Consider the following 24,094-nt stretch of genomic DNA (forward strand, 5'->3'; position numbering starts at 1 on the left):
TAATAATAAAGCATAATAAAATATATAATAATAATAAAGCATAAAATACAAATGCATTTACTAATGCATGAAAACATTTTTAGAAAAGAAAAAGATCACAACACAAACATTAGAAATGTTTAACACACACCAGATGCAAAAGAAAAATCTGATATCAAATGCAAATAATTCAGAGAGCTCTTTGGCTACTTGAACCACAAAATTATATTCTGAAGTGGTTAAAATGCAAATGAGAGTTTACACTGGTAACTCTCACTAGATTTCAAATATGGATATCATGAAGAAGCTCCATCTGCTCCCGTAGCTACATTATGAATATGCAGCATGTGTATCATGGCAACACCTGCATTTACACTTGATAAAAACAACAACCTATCCACTGAACACTTCACTAAAGCATACGCATTGACAAGAACTATGGAGTACAAAAAAAACTCTTGACACAGAGAGACAATATGCTTTATTCGTGTACTACATGTATCTCTTATTGCCCTTTCTGATGTGTAACTTTGAGAAATACGTTGAAATGGTTTATTGATAGAAGGCTGCATGCAACATTTCTTGTCTATTTTTACTTTAATAGCCTGAGCAACACAGAATGGAATGGAATTGTCACACATCAGTTCCAATTATATTAAATATTGAACTAGTGTAAATGGCAAGTACGTGAAGTTATTGGCCATAGACAATAACATTTTTGAGGTGATTAGAACTGGTGATTTGCCAAGTGTAACACTACTTCTGTACCTATACCCTTGGTCTGTGAAAGAGTTGTTAGATAGACTGGTGTACGGAAGATATTGGCTTTCGTTTTCCGAAGTCTCCCAAAGTTTCCTCATGAGGCAACTTCGGAAAACGAAGCACTCCAAGAGAATTCAAGCCGGCGATTTTCATTATAGCTGGCGGAAGGCAGGGGAAGGCAGTTTGGGGAGATTAGTCACCCTGAAGAAGAGGAGATTTGTCGCTGGGCAACTAATTTCCCTGAATCTGCCTGTGTGCCCTGACCCTAAAGGACTAATGATATAGAAAGAAGATATACCACTTTCCAATGGTGGTCAGAGCAGTATAAGACAGAAATCCCAAAATACTGAACTTTTTTAATCATCAGAAGTCTGATCACAGTTGACTTTGCTTTTTTTGGAAGGACGTTTAACAAAAAAACGGAATAAGATCCTGAAGACTTAAGACTTTTGTTTGCCTTTGTCTGAACTAACAGAAAGCAGATCCGGCACAGGCTGAACTTGGAAAAAACATGTCTTGTTTTATCCTAGGAAACGAGATAAGTATGAAAGCTAGTAGACAAGTGAAAGAAAGTAGAACAAATGCCTTCCTTTTCCAACACTTCTTTATTCAGAAATACTTTCAGAAACCAACAAAACAGCTTATAATAATGGCAATGTCCCTTCAAGGTCTGACCTATTTTCACATTTTAGCAATCTGTTTACTAACCACTGATTGGTCTTTAGAGTATCAACCAAGAACACTTTGCTTTTCATCAGTATATCCTCCCTATTTGTTACTTGAGACAAGGGCAGCAATCAGGGGTAGAGAGTGATTTATTTAATGCCAGGGGATGGGAGGTAGCAAAGGTTTTAAAAACAAAGCAATCATACATTAACACCTATAATGAAATAGAGAAAAAGTTTTGTTTACTTAAAAGAAGAGGCAGAGCATACTGTACATTGGCAACAAATTTACAAAAAAAAAAAAAAGAAATAGAATACAACTTTAAAGATACATGTTCTAAAATTAGTCTAATTACAAATTAGAATTGCTAACAATGATCAATTCTTAATGCTTACCTCTCGCAGACAGCTTCTTGGTGTTTATAATTTTGGCAGCATACTCCTGTCCTATGTTGATCTTTATACATCTTCTCACCACTGAGAATGCTCCCCTACAAAATAAAAGTAATCAGTATAAAAATTCCTTTTGTAAACTAAATTTTGTTACAGAAAATGTTATACTAATGAAAAGTGGTTGTTAGTAGACCCGTGGTATTTTTAATGCTCATTTCTTACTAAGAAAAGATGTAGATTTAAAATTGCTCTATGACATGGGCCTTTCAGAGAGCACAGAGCCTTAAATGTGTAGTTCACTATTACAGTAATGTTTAATGTTGTAGAATGAATACCTCCCAATTTTCTGGAAATAGAAAGAGGGACAAAAAGATTGCCATGCTGAGCGTGGTGACATTTTTTGACCACAACCCTTAATTACCATGTCCATTTAAAAAAAAATTGTAGATTATGAAAGTTTGAACACATTTCTGTGGTTCTTAGGTGTTATTACAGTTTTGCTAATGAAGTTGAATTGCCCATACATCTCTATACAAACATAACTTAAGCTTTTGAAGCTTTTGAAAAGTAAATATAATTTCAAGCAATTTTGCAATATACATCAATTAAAAAAGGGTTTGGAACAGTTCCCTAAGCCTAGTACCATGCTGATCTGTCTGACTACTTTGCTGAGCTGGCTGACTACTATTACTTTATATCAGCAGCCATCTGTCCTTAGCCTGCATCCTACAAACCCCACAATTTCCTGCACACGTGATTTCAATAAGGAACACAACATCCCAGTGCAATGCATTGTGGGTTATGTAGTTCCTGCATGCTTTCTGTAAGCTGTGGAGAAGTTGTTACAATTTGTAACATCTGTGTTTAGTCCCTCCTTCCCTGCCAGGATTTCAAATGATGCAGAAAGAGAAGAACTGTTAAACAGCTGGATTTCAGCATAGAAAATGGCATTTAGTCATACTTGTCCATTGTGTTATATGGACCTCTTTATAAAATTTTGGTTTAAAAGATGGAATTCCCCTTTAAATTACAAGTCACAGTTTCCCCAAGAGACCTGCTTGTCTTTAATTGATTATCTTAAATTGTTACAACAGTATCTATAAGTGCACCTTCCAGTATTCTGGGCTCTCTGCCAAAAGCCAATTAAGTTACAAACATTGTATCTTTTTCTAGCTGTTCAGTGCAATAGATCAAAGAGAAAGTCGGGACATTTCAGCAACAATCCAGGGCTACGGGTTGAGTTGTCAAAATCGGCAGTGTCCCATGAAAAACAGGACAGTTGGGATGTATGGAATGTCCTGTTTTAGAAACTTTTTGACAGCTCCTCACTTGTTACCGTTTTTAATTATTAGCCTTCCTCTTTTACCTCTTTCAAAAGAGAGTCACTGTTCTCTATTGCTAAAAGGCAACTATTGTATTGTTATATCTAATTATATTTTTCTTTTCATACCCTTTCCTCTTCCATTCTCTCACTCAAACCACCGCCTGCTTGCTAGGCTAAACTGGGCCCTAGTAATGAAATAGCTGCTAAAATGCCATAGAGTTGCTGTATAAAATGCTAAATAATGTAAATAAATATAAATACCAATTGCAAATTGTCCTATAATGTCACTGACTACATCTTCTAAAACAGTGCTGTCCAACTTCTGTGGCACTGAGAGACAAAATTTTTCCGGCCTCAGAGTGGAGGGCCAATAATTGAAGCCAGTGTTGACCACTCTCTGTTTTTAAACCACACCCATGTTATCACAAGACCATATCCGCATTAATTGTGGTAGCACACAAAAAAAACAAATGGTTGGTGCGCACTGCTGGGACATTTCTTATGTGAAAAAACTTGTCATATTAAGATATACCCTTAAATCCATATGCCTCCTCTTCCCCTTGGATAACACAGTATTCCCAACACCTTAAGGGCCCCTAACAATAATTTATTTTCAAATGTTAAACCCCCAGAACAAATACCAGGCTTATGTTCCACATGCAGAGCAGGGCACACTGAGGCAGAGCAGGGCACACTCAGGCAGAGCAGAGCACACTCAGGCAGAGCAGGGCACAGCCGCAGAGCAGAGCACACACAGGCAGAGCAAGGCACACGCAGACAGAGCAGGACACACACACAGGGAGCATAGGGAAGGCAGAACAGAGCTGGAGACACTGATCAGGACCACTCTAATATGTACTACATACAGTGACACAGTGCTGGTGCCCTAGTTTCATTCTGGGTTTCAGGTGTGAACAGTACAGGGTTTTAGGGGTGTGAACAATAGAGGTGTCACAAGTGAACTGCCCCTTTAATCACAATGTAGTTCGTTATCAAAAGGAAATAAATGCTGTGTCAGTTATTTGTGTTGAACTAATACTTGTCTGTATACTTCAATTCTCCTTAAAATTGTTGGCTGGCAGGAAATCTCCTCTCCCACAGTTGATAAAGTGCCTGACAATACCTGCCTCTTCACATTAGTTGGAATCACCACATGTAAAACACATTATATTTGGTGATCATAGAAAGAGTTGTTTGCTTGTAATATCTGCTGGAAAATCTTGTTGCCATGGCTCAATGATATACTTTGACCCTGGGCCAAATAATTGCACAAGCCTGATCTGGCCCACCACCTGGGTGGCAAATTCAGGCAAAGACCAATTAATATCTAATCAAACAAACTAATCTTTTTTTCACAAACTTAAAAGTTGAGGTGGTCTACCATTAAGGTGAACACAATTAAAATTAGGCCCATCACCAAATGCTATACATCAACCCTATTAGATAGCAATACAGCAAGTCCAGTACATTGAAATAGTGCTAATTAAGTAAATCTGTATGGGGGTACTTTTGGGCTAGTTGCACCTTATATAATATTTTGAATATGTTTAAATGTATTTCTATTGGTGTGCCCTCCATTGATTTGTATTTCTGCACCTTTAAGCTACTCCAGTTTGAGTTAGTTTGACCAAAGTCAGATCCAGACAACTCACACCCAATATGGTTTCATAAGACCCATTACAATTTGATCTGAATACAGTACAGGAGAAAAAAAGAAGAGGGCACGCATGGAAGAGGAGAAAAAGTTAAGGCTAGTGCCACACAGGGGTTGAAATCAGCCAAAAGATTGGATCTGCCCAAAATTGCCCACCTCAAGGTCACCAAAAGAACAGATCTTATAATGTTTGGCTTATCAATGCAAATGAACTGTCTTCAGTAAGCAGAGCTGGGTAGGGGGCAGTAAAAATCCTTCTATAGGTTGGCGTATAAATGAAAGGTCATTGGCACATGCAGTTGTAGCGGATCCACTCTTTGTCCCATCTCAATTGATCTGAATTAGATTCTACTGCCTCTCACGCAGCTATCGGCCCAAATAAGCGGGAAGCATCTTCGGGCCTACCGCCACTCTATCCGACTGCACACAAGTGGAAGCGGGGGCATGGGGTGGATCCGTTTGCAAAAAATACACAGGCTGAGAGCAGTGGAGCCTACACTTCTGTGTGTATATGGTCTAAGCAATACTCCAATCTACTGAAGGTAACCGTCAGCTTAGGTCAGGTATTTCTAAAAGAAACAAAATGTGCAGTTCTCCCTTACTAATAATAGTGTCATGTTTCTATTAATGACAGAAAAATGTCAGTATTAGTTTAAGCTGTGTCTATATAGCTTTCTCTATTAATACTGATAACGTATATTATATGACTACAAAGGCCTGTCGTGCTGCAGTTGTCACAACTAAGAAAAACTGAAAGACATCAGTTCTTCAGTCCAAATGGACAGATGCAGTATGCCTGTGAGTCAGTTTCCTTCAAGTCAATGAACATGCATATTAAAACTGCCTTTACAGTACATTTTGTGGTCATATTCTTCCTACTGATTTGTAGTGTCATGAATTAACCTCTGCTAATGTTCACTTAAATACCTGAATTATTGTATTCTAAATAGCTTATCTGTTACATGCTGTGAAAATGTAGGCCCTACAGCTACATTTGAAAAGCAACCCTGATAGCTACAGTATATTGTAGATTATTAATGCATGTACACAATTGTACCAACCCAAGATGACGTATCTGAATGCACACAAAACCATTTAATATTGTGGTGTTGTATTTGCCTTTAGGACTATGTGTGGTGTTTATACAAATGGCCTGTAGATGTCACTGTGCCCAGACTTATACTGTGCATACTTCCTGACAGCTTTAAAGTGAAAGTTACTGTTGTGTAATGGCTGCGTGAGAGCCTGCTAATAAAGCACTGTTATACTCAACTCATCCTCATTTACCCAAAACATAACACTATGAGTTATAATTTCCATTCCCTGGCTGTCACCACCTCCCATTCATAACAATATAAAAACACTCTGACTATGCAGATTTTAACAGTGTGAAGTGGTGCCTAGTGATGAGCGAATGCGTCACGTTTCACTTCGCCGAAAAATTTGCAAAACACATTGAATTCAATGGGCGTCGAAATAATTTTGACGCAATAGACAATTTTTATATGCGTGATTTTTTCCAAAGATGTACGCGTCAAAAAGCTACAATCAACTTGCACCAAAAGAATCCCCTGCGAATGCTATTTTTAAGCCATGCATCAGAAATGACACAGTTCGCATTCTGAAAATGTTAGCTGGAAAAATGTGGACTCGTTTAAACGCATAGGGTGGCGTTGTAGAGGGTGCAACTTGCAGCTGTTGCTATGATGCTGGAATTATGGGGGAAAAAAGCAGCAGTGTGGAAAGAATCATGGCGATTTACGTCCAACAACTCCATTTTCCACATATCTGCGCTGTGTTTGCAAATAAGGCTTAAGCTCCCCATAGATGCGACGATTCTTCTTGCCTAACGACTGATTTAAGGGAAGTCCTTCGAAATTATCGTGCGGTTAGTGGGATTCGAGCGATCATACGATACATCTTCCGATTTTTCGGCCGACATCTGTCGGGAAATTGATCGGCCAGGTCAAAAAATCTTTGTCGGTCCCAGTGCAATCTATCTATGTTTGCAGGCAGCTCCCCTTTGTTTTCCTGGCAAATTGGTCTTTTTAGTTGATGGTAAATTCGTACGATTTTTCCGAAAAGATCGTGGTCTCACGATGTGGATCTGATCTTTTAAAAATCTTAACATCTATGGCCAGCTTTAGAGTAAAGTAAGGTTACTCACAAGTGGAATATATCTCAGCACAGAGACACTAAATAAAAACAGACGTCTACAAATTTTTAGGCCTTGAAATGCTATATGGGCATGAATAAGCAGAAAAAAAAATGGGGAGCCACCATTGGTATCTTCAGAGGCACAAAACTTCACTGCTAAATGGCAGTTGGCATTGGCCTGGTACAGAAGCCAACCACATACAGTGGTGCTTTCTGAAACTTTTAAAATATTCTATATTTTTATATGAATGTGACCCAAAACATCTCCTGATTTTCAAAAAAGTTCTAAAAGTATATACCCCATTTAAACAAAAAGTATTATATTCAGTCATGAATTTATTGGAAAAAAAAAAAGAAGATCCAATAACATATCTGCATGTGGCAAAAGTAAGTGAATCCTTAGGTTTATCAAATAATTTGAAGGGGAGTGTGTTGTTTTTAGTCAATGGGATGACAATCAGTTGTGACCAGGTGAGACCCTGTTTTATTTAAAGAACGCGGATCCAGCAAAGCCTGATTAACACATATAACACATTTGTGTATTTGCATCATGGCTCAAACAAAGGAGGTGTCTGAAGACATCAGAATAAGAGTCATTGATGCCCAAAAAGCTTGAAAAGATTACAAGACTCTCTCCAAAGAGTTTGGACTCCACCAATCGTCAGATAGATTGTGTACAAATGAAGGAAATTCTAGACCGTTGTTACCCTACTCAGAAGTGGAAGACCATCAAGGATAACCATCTGCAAGGTGTCTAATAGTCTGAGAGGTTACAAAGGATCTCAGGGTAACATCTAAGCAACTGAAGGCCTGTCTCACATTGGTGAATGTTCATGAGTTTGGAACCTTATCCCATCTGTGAAACATGGAGGTGGGAGTGTTCTGTATTGGGCCTGTTTTGCTGCATCTTGGCTTAGACGGATTGCCATCATTGATGGAACAATGAATTCTGAACTATGAATTGTACAGGAAAATGTCAAGTGGTCTTTCTGTTAAATCAATCTCAAAAGACAGTGGGTCATGCAGCAAGACAACAATCCTAAACAAATAAGTCGTTCTACAAAAGAATGGTTAAAGAAGAATAAAGTGAATGCTCTGAATGGCCAAGCCAAAATCCTGACCTTAATCCAATTAATACAGTTGCCGCAACGTTTAGTTGCAGTTATTGCTGCACAAGGGGGTCACACCAAATGCGACACTAAGTGAATACTGATTCACTTGCTTTTGCCATAAGCATATATGTTATTGAAAGATTTTTTTTCAATAAATACATGACCAACTATAATCATTTTTGTTATTTAACTAGTTTTTCTTCATGTACTTTAAGGACTTGTTTGAAAATCAGATTATTTTTTAGGCCACATTCATATAAAAATATAGAACATTTTAAAGGATTTACAAACTTTCAAGCAGAACGTTTTAGTTCACCTTTATCTTAAACTTCAACAAGGGAAATGGTCCTGTGTTCTTAAAACATACAAACGACAAAACTTACTTTTCATTATTATTACTACCAGTCAATATAAAGGTCTCCTCAACTGTCCTTTTACTGACAACATAACATTTGGTCAGATGATGCACCTAAGTAGGAAGAACAGGTGACTAGAGGTACATTGGGTCTGAAGTACCAACCCTTGCCTCCCACCCCAATTGACACCTACAAATCCATTATTTTCTGTGATGCAAGAACTAATTAATTCTGCTAAGGCCTCTAAGGTTCCTGCCCTCAGCCTAGTAGCAGCTACAAATTTTAGAAGTCCTGCAAGCTAAACCGAAGAAATGTATACTTTCTACACAGTCATTCATAGCCTTCTGCTAACAGTAAACAACTGGCTTTCAAATCACCAAGGTGGTTGTCATACAGCTTCTGCCAAAAATACCCAATGGGCATTCTCCGCAAAACACACACATGTATTTTAAGTGCAGTATAAAGAAATGTTCAGGCCCGGATTTGTGGACAGGCCACCTAGGCCTAGGGCGGCAGGATTTTAGGGGGTGGCATTCTGCCCAGCCACATTTGTTAAAAAACTCTGGGGATACGCAGGAGATACAAACATTTTCTGTGTGCAAATACCCATCGCTCCGGTCCCGATGAAATTTGCATGAAAAAGAGGAGGGAGGGGACAGGGGCAACGAATGGCAGCTGGCCTAGGGGCTCCAGCTATGTAAATTCGGCCCTGGAAATGTTATACTACAAATGACAAGCACAATAGCCAGTATGCTACTGATGAAGAAAATAATGTTACAGAAAGGGAACAATGATGTATTTTTTCTCATCCTCTCTTTCCACTTTGCTATACGTATGTTGTAAATTGCACTGATGTAGATCGTTCCAGAATGTGCCAGTGGTTCCCTAGATCCTGTCAATGACCCCCCTTTCCTAAATGCATAAACAGTAGTAGTCCTTTAAGGCAGTTGTCTTTACAAGTTCAATGTGCTTCATGCAAGTGAATGATGGATGCTGTTGTCTTTACAGTGCTAAAAGTCAGCATTACTATGGAGCCCTAGTTTTAGAGATAAGACATAGTGAATACTGCTTTGCATTAGAATGGAGAGTGGCTATCAGGTAATATCAGCAACAAAAAACATTATTATTTTAGAGAGTATTGTTTCTGTGGGACCTTGACACCCTAAAGGGTACACCACAGCATCAGGATGGAGTATTCTCCCATGTCTTTGTCAAGAGTGAATATTTATCATTAGTGCGATTATGTTTTGGGCAATACACAATACAGAGATCGATAGATAGGTGAAGAATGCAAGTGGCCAGACACAGTGAATACATCAAAAGAGGCAACTTAATCAGTTCTAAGGAAAGCAAGATGTTTCCACACTGACCTGAATTTCTGTAGTGTGAGTCACCAGCGATGATAGCTGGAAGAATTCCCTCATTTCCCCTGAGAAATACAAGGTATCCAGACTATGTTTCCGAGCCACTGGATGAAGCTTTGAATCTGGCCAACCGCATTCTCTCTATATTGCCAGGCAACATTGGCCTCCAGCAGTTTATTACATTTTTTGTTATTTATAGTCTTGGCTTTTTGTCCTTACAGCATTTCTCGTTGCTGAACATTCAGTGCATGGCATCTATTTTGGTATAAAGCCTCTGTTGTTAAAGGGGATTTCCACCTCCCATAAAAAAAAAAAAAATGTTTTTTGCATAATGAAAGAAAATAGTATTAAGAAAAAATAGGTATTTGTAAATTCAATCTGTCTGGCTTTGAGTTGCCATCTTTTCTGGAAAAAAAAATACAAACCTTACAATAGATTTTTATCTTTCTTCCCTATTAATAACATTGACACCAGGCATCTTTTTTCAACACCAAGGCCGTTAAAATACTGGCCAAGTGGCAACCCTAGTCTGGCTACTTATGTTCGCTGCACTTCTGGTTGTGCCTGCTGAAACCATGTAGCAGAAGAAAGCTACTTCTACAGAGTCACACAACCAGAGAAGGATAAACAAACATTGCTTGCTTTTGCGATTACATTAACAAATCACTTTGATTTTTTTAATTTTAAACATGTATTAAAAAGTTGAATTTTTTCATTATCTTTTCTGGATAGAGGTGTGTAAAGAATATACACGGTAGGGATTCCCTCTGCTGTAACCTCACAATTGCTTTTCCTTGCAGTCCAAGAAACAAGTTTTCATCCATGTGCTTTTTAAACGGCACACTTCCACTGGCAATACTGATAACACAATGGACTATTTCCTGGCACAAGCCTCCTAGTGAAGATAGGCACAATCAAACATACTTGGGCACAGGCTGGGTCTATGCGTCACTTTTTCCCCACATATGCTATAAATAAATGAATTAGGCGATTAACCATTTCACCAACAGAGCGACAGAACAGGGTGCTGGTGTCGGCTGGACCGAGAAGCGAACCATTACCAATATAAATGGCCTGTGTAATATTTATTTCGATCATTCTAATACAAGAGCATGCCAGGTGTCTGCCATACCGATCACGAGAAAAAGAGCAGATCAAAAAGAACATACATGATATAACATTGTTCTTCCCACAAAGTTCACCTCTGGGCAAATGTTTAAAAAAAAATGAAATCAAATGGGCATCTAGATATGCTGCCCCTACAGCCACCACTAGTGGACAGAAGGGGGGGTGTGTGTGTGTGTGTGTGTGTGTGTGTGTGTGTGTGTGTGTGTGTGTGTGTGTGTGTGTGTGTGTGTGTGTGTGTGTATATATATATATATCCATAGATATTATATACACACTCACATATATATAAATGTATACACACACACACACACATATATCTGTGTGTGTGTGTGTGTATAATATATATATATATATATATAACAAAATAAATCTCTCAATCAGAAATATGAAAGAGCTAGTGTGTGTGTGTGTAAGCCAGACATGCCCAACTAGCCCCTTTGCTGTTGATAAACTATAACTCTATATAAGGCTGGAGGGCTACAGGTGAGGCGCTACTGGGCCACAAACAATACAGAGATATATATATGTATATATATATATTTATATATCTATATATATATATATATATATATATATATATATATATATATATATATATATATATATAGATATATATATATATAGATATATATATATAGATATATAGATATATATATATATATATATATATAGATATATAGATATATATATATAGTAGTGTATGTGTATATATATAGATATAGATATAGATATAGATATAGATATAGATATAGATATATATATATATATATATATATATATATGTGAGATCTAGCCGCTTACTTTCCGAGCTCCTCGAAGAGCTGGTACTCATCCGTAAACCTGGTGCAAGTAGTTGAAGCCATGCCTCCTCCTCCTGGTCTCACTGCTTTTCTCCGCTGCTGGTGCAGGGTCGGGGTGCTAGGCAAAGCGCAGCAGCGCAACGACAGGCAAGAGAAGCGGCAGCGCCGGGATCCTGAAGTGGCGGCAGCAGCAGGGCGCAGAGTCGCTCCTAACCTGAGCCTGGGGATGATGCTTGGCTTTCCCTCCTCCCTGTACCCCTCTCCTCCTCCTCCACCACCTCCTCCTCCTCCTCCTCTCCGCCTCTCTGCACGCAGCAGGGTCACTGCTCTCTAGTTCTTAGCTTTGCCTTACTGCCAGTGTCGTTGCTTCACTTTCGCTTCCCTGTCCCTGTGGGGAGCGCGGTGCAGCACAACAGAACGTAGCGCTAAAATGACAGTGTCACAAACAGCTGCTGGTTCCTTTTAACAACGCGATTTAAAGTAACACATCAGGTCAAACTATAAACAAGGCGAAAACGCGCCGCAGGTGGGTGAGCGTCGCTGAAATACGACGCTATGAGTCCTTTAAAAAAAAGCGCAGGCTAATGGATTTATGTCGCGACCCGCTGTCTCTAATGGCAGCCCGTGAGGAAAGAGCTCACAGTTATGTTATATGCGGGTTATTAGTGCTCTGTGAGTGGTGTATGAGCTGCTCGCTCGCTCTCCCCCCTCTGCTGTTCTGTGGAACGCGCCTCCCTCTAGCGACTCAACAACAGCAGACGCGTCCACTGAGATATCGGACGGGGTATAATAACATCATCATCCCTTGCTGCGTGTTTCACCGGGAAATCCCTCTGTTTGTTATTCTCTGACTGGCGGTTGAGATAAACATTGTTGGAGCAAATTAGCAACGTGAAAGATACAGGGCGCCAGTACTTCTATATAATAATGACGGTACAGGCTGCATCTAATCAGGAAGGTCGCCTATGAATTGTTTCCCAAAAAAAAAACCCCAATACATTGTAGCTGTAGATCTCATATATGGGGAACTGTGTGTCAGCTACAGGATATTTGCTCCGTACACGAAAACTACACCCAGTGGTGTAACGAGATGTTATTCATTTTAGGGCCCCAACATATCCACAGGATGTCCTGTTTTACCAACATATATCGAAATTGCTCATTAATTAGGTCCTCATGGGGCCCCCTATACCTCCTGGGCCCCCCTGCAGCCGCAGGGTCTGCTTCCTCTGTAGTTGCACCCCTGACTATACCCCCCCAACAATGAAGTCTCTATAAAAATTATAGTGCATAAAACAACTTATATGTAAAACCCTTCTTCATGTAAATAAACCATATCCATAATACTATACTTTTTATTAGTACGTGCCAATGGATAATCATAAATAGAAAACTGCCATTTTAAAAAAATGAGGGCAGCCCCTTGGGATCCTAAAATTCACGGTGCACACAAACAAACCAAACATGTTAGTTGACCTGAGCCAATTAACAGACAGAGTTGTGTCTTTTGCTTCCACGCTTCTTCCTGTTACAGTTAGAGTTGTAGTATTTCTGGTCAGGTGATCTCTGAGGCAGCACACAGATTATCACAAAATGGTGGCTCAAGGCAAGAGATGTAAAAGGGCAATATTTACTTAAATATATATACCAGTTTGGTGAGATTCTTTAATATGCCACTTAATTTAATCTGTTGCTTAAGTATTCATTTTAAGGGTATAGTTTTCCAGCAATGCCCCTTCTAAAGCTCATTTATGAATGCAAGCACTAGTGCAAAATGCCAAAATGGATGCAAAATCATGCAAGCATTGATCGATTCAGACAGGCATTTAGATCCATGCGTACCTCTTCGGCCTGTTAGTTATGCACAAATGCACTCTTTTACACAAGGGAATCCTGGAATTACATTCACCATGACCAGAACTCCCTTAGTGCAGGCATGGACTGGCAATCTGTAGATTCTGGCAAATGTCAGAGGGGCTACTGCAAGATACCATAGACCAGGGGTGTCCAAAATGTAGATCCGGATCTACCAATAGATCTCAAGACACTGTCAACAAATAGCTTTTCTAGCTTTTATATAGCACCCTTGTGTTTCATTATTTTCGTTCAGATATTTATTATTTTACATAATTACATAAGGTTACATACCAATATACATTTACTCATAAATCAATATTTAATATTTTCCATGCAACAGAATGCTAACAATGCTTTTATGGATGCTGTGTCAGACTGGGACACCAGGGGCCCACACAAAAACCTTAGACTAGGGGCCCACCAAAAACAACTTAGACCAGGGGCCCACTGTCAGTTCTATTATTCTTCTTATCCTCGCTCAACCTAATTCTCCTAGTCTCTTTTCTTTACATATTATAACCCATTATTCCACCTATTTAGCCTTTTTTTCTCATAGAAATAGGGAATGACCATGAAATAGGCCGAATGTTTAGCAACATGAGGACCCACTGACACCTTGGCCCACTGGGACTGTATGGATGTAGATCATAATGGGACAATTAAGTAGTAGTAAAGTATGGACACTCCTGCCATAGACAGTCACTATTAAGCCTGTGAGGATTATTTGGGCCTGTGTGTACTTGGAATTAGGGATGTAGCGAACGTCGGAAAAAAAGTTCGCGAACATATTCGCGAACTTGCGCAAAAATGCGAGCGGTTCGCGAACGGTTCGCGAACCCCATAGACTTCAATGGGAAGGCGAACTTTAACATCTAAAAAAGACATTTCTGGCCAGAAAAATGATTTTAAAGTTGTTTAAAGGGTGCAACGACCTGGACAGTGGCATGCCAGAGGGGGATCAAGGGCAAAAATGTATCTGAAAAATCTGCCTGTGTGTGCTTGGAAGAGATAGTGTAGGGGGAGAGCTGTTAGTGATTTCAGGGACAGATGATAGTAAGTTTGCTGGCTAGTAATCTGCTTGATACTGCTCTGTATTGGAGGGACAGAAGTCTGCAGGGATTTGAGGGACATTTTAGCTTAGGTAGCTTTGCTGGCTAGTAATCTACTGTTCTCTTTAAACAACTGCCATACGTTGACCTTGTAGGCATTGTTTGCCCAGTTTTTTTGGACGCAGCCACTGAAGCACAGTTGCCAGAAAAAATATGCCATATAAATGCTGAAAATAGTCATTTTTCGCCATAACGTTGACCTTGTAGACATTGTTTGCCCAGTTTTTTTGGTTGCAGCCACTGAAGCACAGTTGCCAGAAAAAATATGCCATATAAATGCTGAAAATAGTCATTTTTTGCCATACGTTGACCTTGTAGGCATTGTTTGCCCAGTTTTTTTGGTCGCAGCCACTGAAGCACAGTTGCCAGAAAAAATATGCCATATAAATGCTGAAAATAGTAATTTTTTGCCATATACGTTGAGTCAACGTATTTTAGACAGAATGTGAACAAGGTCACACAGCTAGATGGCAGTTGGTTGAATAACACACTGGGCAAAAAATGCCTACAGGGCAAATAATGCCTAAAAGGTCAACTTATACACTACTACAGCGATGGATACGGATTACGTAAAATATATTATGGCTGCTTGAAAAAAGTCACTCCGGTGTTTTTTCTGGAGACGGTAATATTATGGATATTTAGACAGAATGTGAACAAGGTCACACAGCTAGATGGCAGTTGGTTGAATAACACACTGGGCAAAAAATGCCTACAGGGCAAATAATGCCTAAAGGTCAACTTATACACTACTACAGCGATGGATACGGATTACGTAAAATATATTATGGCTGCTTGAAAAAAGTCACTCCGGTGTTTTTTCTGGAGACGGTAATATTATGGATATTTAGACAGAATGTGAACAAGGTCACACAGCTAGATGGCAGTTGGTTGAATAACACACTGGGCAAAAAATGCCTACAGGGCAAATAATGCCTAAAAGGTCAACTTATACACTACTACAGCGGTAGTAAAATAAAAAAAAGTAAAATAAAAAAAAAATGAATATTAAAAAAAAAAAATTAAAGTTGGTGCTGCTGAACTACTAGGAGCAGCAGATTAGCACACCAGTCCCACTCCCCAACACTGCTAGACTAATAGCACTGGGCTCTTATAGTAGTAGTAGTAGTAAAACAACAAAAAAATAAATAAAAGCAGTCCTTACAAGGACTACTGTTATTGCAGCAGTCAGCAGATGAGATCAGAAGCAGGACAGCTGCCCACTGCAGCTACATACAGAGCACTGCAGTAGAAGGTAGATTACTAGCCAGCAAAGCTACCTAAGCTTAAATGTCCCTCAAACCCCTGCAGACTTCTGTCCCTCCAATAACAGAGCAGTATCAAAACGATTACTAGCCAGCAAACTTTCAACTGTCCCTGAAATCACTAACAGGCAGCAGCTCTCTCCCTACACTATCTCTTCAGCACACACAGGCAGAGTGAAAAAACGCTGCAGGGCTTCGGTTTTTATAGGGAAGGGGAGTGGTCCAGGGGAGAGCTTCCTGATTGGCTGCCATGTACCTGCTGGTCTGGGGTGAGAGGGCAAAAAAAAGCGCCAACAATGGCGAACCCAAAATGGCGAACGTCGCGCGACGTTCGCGAACTTCCGGCGAGCGCGAACACCCGATGTTCGCGCGTACAAGTTCGCCGGCGAACAGTTCGCGACATCTCTACTTGGAATGCCAGGAACTAGTTTCAGGGGCACTGCACCAATGAGAAGAGCCATAAAACTCATCTCAGATGGCAGTGCAGAGCATGTTACCAGGGGCTGGAAAAAGCTACTCCTGGTAACTTTAATTTGGCTCTTCTAGTGCAAGAGGGCTTGTCTAGTGCAATATCAATGCACCGCTCTAGAGCAGGAAAGGTAAGTGCTTGGGAGGGGTGGCCTCAGGTGGCTTTTGACATAGAATCTGTGCTGACTATTTTAAGTCTCAGTCCAGACCTACCTTAGGCTAGTGCCAGACATAGTAGACCTACACCTAAGAAGAAAAGCAGATAGAGAATCCATTCCGCTGCTGTTTGTTGTGCTTGCACCCTAATACATTATATGGCCCAGGTACAGGCAGACAAGTTGGATTTCAACATCCAGGTACAGGCACATCAATCAACAGAGGAGGAGTGTATTCTCGGCCTGGGCTACCCTGCAGGCAGAGGTCCACTACGTCTGGAATTGGCCTTAGTGCATTGTGTCAATATCCACTTGCGACTGGCTTGTGGCAAGTGAATGTGGTACTAATGCTGTTATTGATTCCATATTGAGGCACTGACAAAAGTCAACCACAAACGGGTGCTCTGTTTTATCCAGTGCTGTGGCTCCACAGGTAACCTCTGTACCAGATATGATGCAGTCAGACATTGCAGCCACTAACTCTCCACACTACCAGGTACAGAGATGGGGCAGTGAATGGCGGACGGCTTTGTACAGTTGGAAAGCCTCTCTGGGATATGTGCCACTTACCTTTCCTGCACAAGGTGTAGAAATGTCAGCTGAGAACAGTGCACAATTATGAGAAGGCTTTGGTTATGGCCCTTTGAGAACCAGCTGCAATGCAACACTTCGGCGATTACAGGAAGAACCACACACTGAGAATTGTGGTTTTCATAACATTCAGTACTGAACTGAGTGTATAATCTATATACAGTGATAAGGTTGCACAATGTGCCAGTAATTTGCTTCCAATTTTACCCACACCATTCTAAATCTACTCCTATATTTTCTAGGGAGAGATAACTGCAAAGAATCTGCCGTTCCTTTTATTAGCATGCAGCATAAATATCACCACTTCAAAGTTGTATTCCTATCAATGCTTTCTGTCTGTATTTGCATTGACTGTGCAGTGTAAACCCTTTTGGCCTGTTAGCATCAGGGAACCAGATATTTAAAAATGTAAAAAGCATTTAGCTGTCTGGAATAGTTCAGTCTGCAGGGAACACTCGGTGCTAGCACTTTCTGTAGGGAAGCAATTATTTGCATACCTCCCTGCAACATTTATCTATTGCTTAAAACTGTCCCAGTGTCATTTGTTTTATGTAATGGAGTAACTAACTACTCTGCTTGCAACAGTGTCAGTTTACTGTACTGAGGGAAAAACATTATTATTATTATTATTTGGAAAGTGCAGTGGACAGGGTGATCTAAAAAACGCAATATCAAAACCTCCAGTGGGGCTTGTTTACTAATGTTGCCTCAGACATTCTGAAAAGTGAGGCTTTTATTCTCATATTTGACGAATCCCCAATCAATTATATAAACTGTGCAACATTAAGATGAACAAGGTAAACACCCAGTGCCACCGAGCACATATTTTCTAGCATTAGTTGCAACAGTTTGCCAAATTGTTATTCCCCTTTAGTATTGTGGGAAGGGATGTTTGACAGCAAATGTTCTATCAGAACAACTTCTCCAAGGACACCAAATTGCTACATGTGCAATAAACCTGAAAAAGGTACACTGGTACACAAACAACTGCTAGTTACCAGGTTAATAATTGGCAGCTGCAGTCTATTAAGCACATCTACTTCTCAATCTCCCAGAGTTAGTCCAAACACACCCAAGAACTATGGTTCATCACGCAGCTTCACCTAGCAATCCCTCCTGTGGTAAGGAGTATTATCATAACACAAACTATGATATGATAGAGATATATATATATATATATATATATATATATATATATATATATAAAGACAAGTATTTAGCAGCACTCACTGTATCTTCAGCTTAACAAGTGTGGTTGGTGCAGCGCCTTTAGGGAGACTTCCGTAGGCTTCCCATACAAATACAGAGTAGACAAGAAAAAGGCAGCACTCGTTATATCAAAAAGTGAAAAAAGTGTATTTGAGTTAAAAGTTCATTACAAGACCTGTTAGTGGCAGAACATCTCTCCGCCTGCGACGTTTCGGGCCTGCAGCGTGCCCTTTCTCAAGCATAACAGGATAATGTCAGTAACACATGCCAAACATTTAAACATCTCAACAGGAAATGACATCAGGCTCATTAGCTATCAGCATTTTTAACCCATTCTCTGCCATCCCTGTTGTTACATAGAGTCATAAGCAATTCACCTCTGGGAATTCCAAAATCAAATCTAACACACCTACTTCATGTCATGCTGCTACATTGTATCACAGAAATAAATACAGATCACAGTCCCTATTTAACCCGGATGGTGCCAGTGTCTTCAACCTGTGAATCCACCACACCTCCCTTTGCTTTAATTTTAATTCCCTATTGCCTCCAAATTTGAGGGGTGGAATTCCCTCCAGAACCATGTATTTTAATTGGTCTGCTACATGGCCAGCTTCTAGGAAATGTTTGGAGACAGGTAGTCTCATGTTTCCCAAATTGATGGAGGATTTATGTTGAGATATGCGTGACTTGACCATCTGTGTGGTTTCCCCAATGTATATGAAACCACATGGGCAGGTCAACGCATATATCACATATTTGGACACACAAGTAAAATGTCCTCTCAATGATATCTTTTCACCCGAACTGGGGTGTATAAAAGCTTCTCCTTTAATAACATGTGAACATTGTACACATCCCAAACAGGGATACATCCCTAATTTTCTCCTTCCTAGGAAGGCATCACTCCGCTTGGATTGCGTTTTGACCTCAAACGAAGTGACCATACCACCGATAGTTTTACCCCTTCTGTATGACATGACTGGAGGAGCCACAAATTCTCCTATTTGAGGATAAGCTTTGCTTAGAATGTGCCAATGGCGGCGTAAGACTTTCCCTATGTTGTCACTGGAATTACTAAATTCAGATACAAACGGAATACGTTTGTTCGCCGAATCTGTATTCTTCCTGCCTGTCTGTTGTGTTACATTGCTCGCAATCTTCTTTTGTGCCATTTGAAGCACTTTCCCAGGGTATCCCCTATCCATAAATTTTTTGCACATTAATTGACGTTGTCTCGCCCTTTCTTCAGTGTTACTTACAATTTTGTCAACCCTCATCAATTGGCTAATAGGTATAGACTTTTTTGTATGTGGTGGATGGTTACTATGGAAATGGAGAATCTGGTTACGGTCGGTGGGTTTTGTATATACTGATGTTTCTATCCCATTCATGGAATTCCTATACACAAGTACATCTAAGAATTGTATCTTCTCAAAATCATAAGACAATGTGAATGAGATTGAAGGATGCATCGTTTGCAAAAAACCGTGAAACCGCGATAGGGACTCAGCGTCACCCCGCCACAGCAAAAACATATCGTCAATGTAGCGCCACCAGGCAATTACATGCTTGGTGTAGTCTACATTGCAATATACATGCTGTTCTTCAAGTTTAGCCATAAAGGCATTTGCATATGACGGGGCGGCGTTGGACCCCATCGCGGTTCCACGGAGCTGCAAGTAGAACTGATCTTTAAAGGTGAAGTAATTACATCTTAAAATAATATTCAATGAATATTCATGAAGCCTGATGTCATTTCCTGTTGAGATGTTTAAATGTTTGGCATGTGTTACTGACATTATCCTGTTATGCTTGAGAAAGGGCACGCTGCAGGCCCGAAACGTCGCAGGCAGATAGATATATATATATATTCCCTTTTAATTGCTTGAGCAAAACAGATATTGGTGGCGTGTGTTGCAGATGTCAGTCTCAGAGTCTTCACTAAACATGATTGTTCCACCCACACAGCACTGGAAAACCAAATCTACTGTTAAGATCTGACTTTTAATATATAGAACAAAGAAAACGGACTGCTACTGCTCACCGCTATTCCTGACCAGGTGCTCTGTCGAGCAGTGTCCCAAATGCGAACATCAAATGAACTCGAAACAGGCAGACGGCACTTCTGGAAAGGGTTTTATTGGGGTTACTGCTGTAGAACCTTACGCGTTTCGGGAGTAAATCCCTTAACCTATGATTAAGGGATTTACTCCCGAAACGCGTATGGTTCTACAGCAGTAACCCCAATAAAATCCTTTCCAGAAGTGCCGTCTGCCTGTTTCGAGTTCATTATATATATATATATATATATATATATATATATATATATATATATATATATAATATGCGCTATAATATGCAATAGATGGAGTGAGATTCTTCTTGTGATGTTGAAAGCACATTTAATTAATGCAATGATATAACTATTGATCACTAAATTTAATACACATTTGAATATTATAAACTGATATTTGGACTATGAACAAAAATATGCTCTATGTGGCCCTAATATTAGGACATAATAAACAACATATACATTGTACTTTGTAAGATGTCATAATAATATATATATGTGTATAATGGAATTGGTGGCCATCCAGTTTTTTCTCTTTTTTTTTTATTATTGATCTATTACACCTTGTTCCCCCCTTTACATTCTTAGTTAGAGACGCTGAAAGGTATATGAACACTGCTATAATGGTGTGGGATATGAAGTAAATATATTTTTATATATATTTTAAGACTATTAGAAAGTTGCATGTTAAGAAAAATGTTATGTCCTCTATATTAATTTTCCAAAAAATGTAGTTTCAAATCATTAGAATTCGAGATTAGAAAAAGTCCTAACTTGAGCCTTATTGCTCTGCCATACACATATAACAGTTTGTGATATAACAGATATAATTAATAGTATTTTCTCCTATCATCAACCCAGATAATATATAGGTTGGCTTAGGATGGGGCAAATTTAAACTCCACAGTGTTGCTCTCTCTGAATGTACTGAGTTAAACATAAAGGAATTGGGTCTTGGCAAATAACAATAAATCCTAAAATGTTATCAGAGAATTCGCTGTATTTGTGTAATTGATAATATTTTCACAAATATAAAATTGATAATATTTTCACCTTAAGACTTTTAAACTATACTGGCCCAGCAGTATTTAATAGGTGTTGTAAAGAGTACCACTAGAGAATCACATTGTATTATTATTATCACTCAATATAGTGCCATACAATCTCTTTCCTAGGCTGTTTCTTGTGGCTCTTATCCACTTCCATGTGAGCCAAGCAGAAGCGCAGGAGTGATCACATTTTTAGGTTTTTCTGATCATATTTGATTTATTTGGTATACAGCCTTGCATATAATTAGTATAGTTATATCTCAATAAAGATAATCATATCTACTGCTTCTAGGCAAGCCTTGTAGCAAACCTTCTGCTCATCATAAAGGGATCTAATTCCTATATGTAAGAGATTCTCTGGGAACAGTAAACTATGAGGCTAATTAGATCACTTTCCTTTTTTGCTGTAATAATAAAACAATACATCACACTTGATTTAAATATTATTATTATTAATTATATACTATATAATTAATCATTATTATTCATGTTTAAATAATTTTTTAGTAGGTATGAAGATTCAAATTACAGAAAGACCCTTAACTGGAAAACCCCAGGTCCCAAGCATTTGGGATAACAGGTCCCACACCTGTACTGTTAACCATTTAATAAGATATTGATTCTAATTGTATTATGGCTAAAAGGGCTGGTTTTCAGGGAGCAAGTGAAGGAGGGGTAGTCTGTCCTACACAGGGAACAGCTCCTGAGGATGAGAACATGTTATGCTCTGAGGAAGAGTGGCAGGGGTGCTGGGCAGTAATAGCTAGTGATGGGCGAATTTGTCCCATTTCACAGCGATGCCGGTGACAATTCATTGACACCGGCGCCCATTGAAGTCAAAGGGCATCTGGTAATCGTCGCCAGCATCTTAATTGTCACTGGCATCAACTGCATCAGTGGTATCAAAAAAAAGAAGCCAGGGAATTTTCACGACAATTGCAAATTTATTTCGCTGTGAATTTGCATCTGGCGAATAAATTTGCCTATCACTAGTAATAGCCCCTGCTAGGCAAAATATGAAAGCAAGGTACAGAATTGGTGGGCAAAGATAGACTCGAGTTAAGACATGGTCTGGACAGCCAGGAAAGGTTCCCAGGTTTAATAGTCTGGCAAAAGTTTAGCAGTAAATAATCAAGTGCATGGAATGGCTCAGTATCACAGAGGGTTAGTTCTTTACAAAGAATTGTGAGACAGAGGGTCCTTAAAAGGAAAATTTCTAAGTGATGAGAAAAGCCTGGTGTACAGAAGAAGCTCAGTGATTCTGGATTGAAGAAAGATCACCTGAGATTTTGTTCCCCTGATAAGCCTAGAATTATTATCATGTACCGTATATACTCGAGTATAAGCCGAGTTTTTCAGCATCCAAAATGCAATCGAGTTAGCGGGCAGTAGCTGAGATTGCAGTCACTTTTAATCATTTCTATACCAACAGTTCGCTTGGGGAGAGACTTATTAAATGAAAGGATAACAGTGACTGCAATATCACACAGCGCCCTCTGTTGGTTATATGAAGGATTAACAGTGATGGCAACATCACACAGCACCCTCTGTTGGTTATACAAAAGATTAACAGTGATGGCAAGATCACACAGCACCCTCTGCACACAGTAATCCGTTTGGCAATTCTCTGTCACCATCAACTTTGCAAAGAAGTCCGGTTGATCGCTGGGGGGGTCGCTTTGGCAGAATGTGCGCTGCTGGGAGACAGGGCTGTAGTTGTTGCTAGGCTTATACTTGAGTCAATAAGTTTTCCCAGTTTTCGTAGGTAAAATTAGGTACCTCGGCTTATACTCGGGTCGGCTTATACTTGAGTATATACGTTATGTATAAAGTGCCAACATATTCTGGCAGCTGTGCAGTACAATAAATGGGCGTATACATTGATTAAATTTACTCCATAAATATACTGTTTTAAAGAACCAGTATGCAATTATTCACTTAGGGGCCGATTAACATTGATACTTTTTGTTTTTCCACAAATCAAACTTTTTGTTTGATCATGTATTTAAATAATACACTAAAACCACAATTTTTAATAATTTAATATGTGTAAAAACCCTGAGAAACTAATATTAAACTATGCCATCTTATTTATTCATACTTTTTATGTTCAGATTATTTAATAACTAAGGAAACATTTGTGCGTTATTAAATTGTAAGTTTATTCGTGGTAAAAAAAAAAAAAGCTCTAAAATTACACAAATGCTAATTATGATAAATAAAACCTTTAATCTCCTCATATTGCTTGCTGTAATAAACAGGGGGACCTTTTTACCTCTACTGCTTACTGGCAGCCCTCACCATGTGACCTTTTTTTGCATTTTTTCCAAGGATTCTCCTGATTCATAAATATATCATGTCTGTTATATATACAGTATAAGCTCTTAAGAATGCATTGTTTAACACTTCCAAGGAGTAACTGTGTGCCAAAAAAGGATCATGCATTTCAAATGTTTTCAACAAAAATGCCTAATCTTTACTGCATTGCCAGCAGAGTCATTAAAACTGGTCAATTGAAATGCCCCTAAACTGTATTTGGGATGGCAAGACTTGGCTCTCAACAGGTAGTTGAATACTTTCTTTCCTGTAAAATTGTGGTAACAACCTTCTTCCAACACCA

General features: G+C 39.2%; 1 protein-coding gene across 25 annotated transcripts in view; it reads right to left on the reverse strand.

Annotated features, from left to right (window-relative positions):
• camk2d.S (calcium/calmodulin dependent protein kinase (CaM kinase) II delta S homeolog) overlaps positions 1-12,010 on the reverse strand; it is a 130,109-nt gene extending 118,099 nt beyond the window's left edge. For 9 of the 25 annotated variants that reach the window (XM_041574312.1, XM_041574307.1, XM_041574311.1 and 6 more), the window contains exons 1-2: positions 11,696-11,962; positions 1,803-1,897 (exon numbers count right to left, since the gene is read on the reverse strand). In XM_041574312.1, the coding sequence (XP_041430246.1) occupies positions 1,803-1,897; positions 11,696-11,757 (157 nt within the window). In that variant the 5' untranslated portion in view covers positions 11,758-11,962. 25 annotated transcript variants of the gene reach the window in all.
• Positions 12,011-24,094: the final 12,084 nt, after the last annotated feature.

Source organism: Xenopus laevis, chromosome 1S (assembly GCF_017654675.1).
Source record: "Xenopus laevis strain J_2021 chromosome 1S, Xenopus_laevis_v10.1, whole genome shotgun sequence".
Classification (NCBI taxonomy): Eukaryota; Metazoa; Chordata; class Amphibia; order Anura; family Pipidae; genus Xenopus; species Xenopus laevis.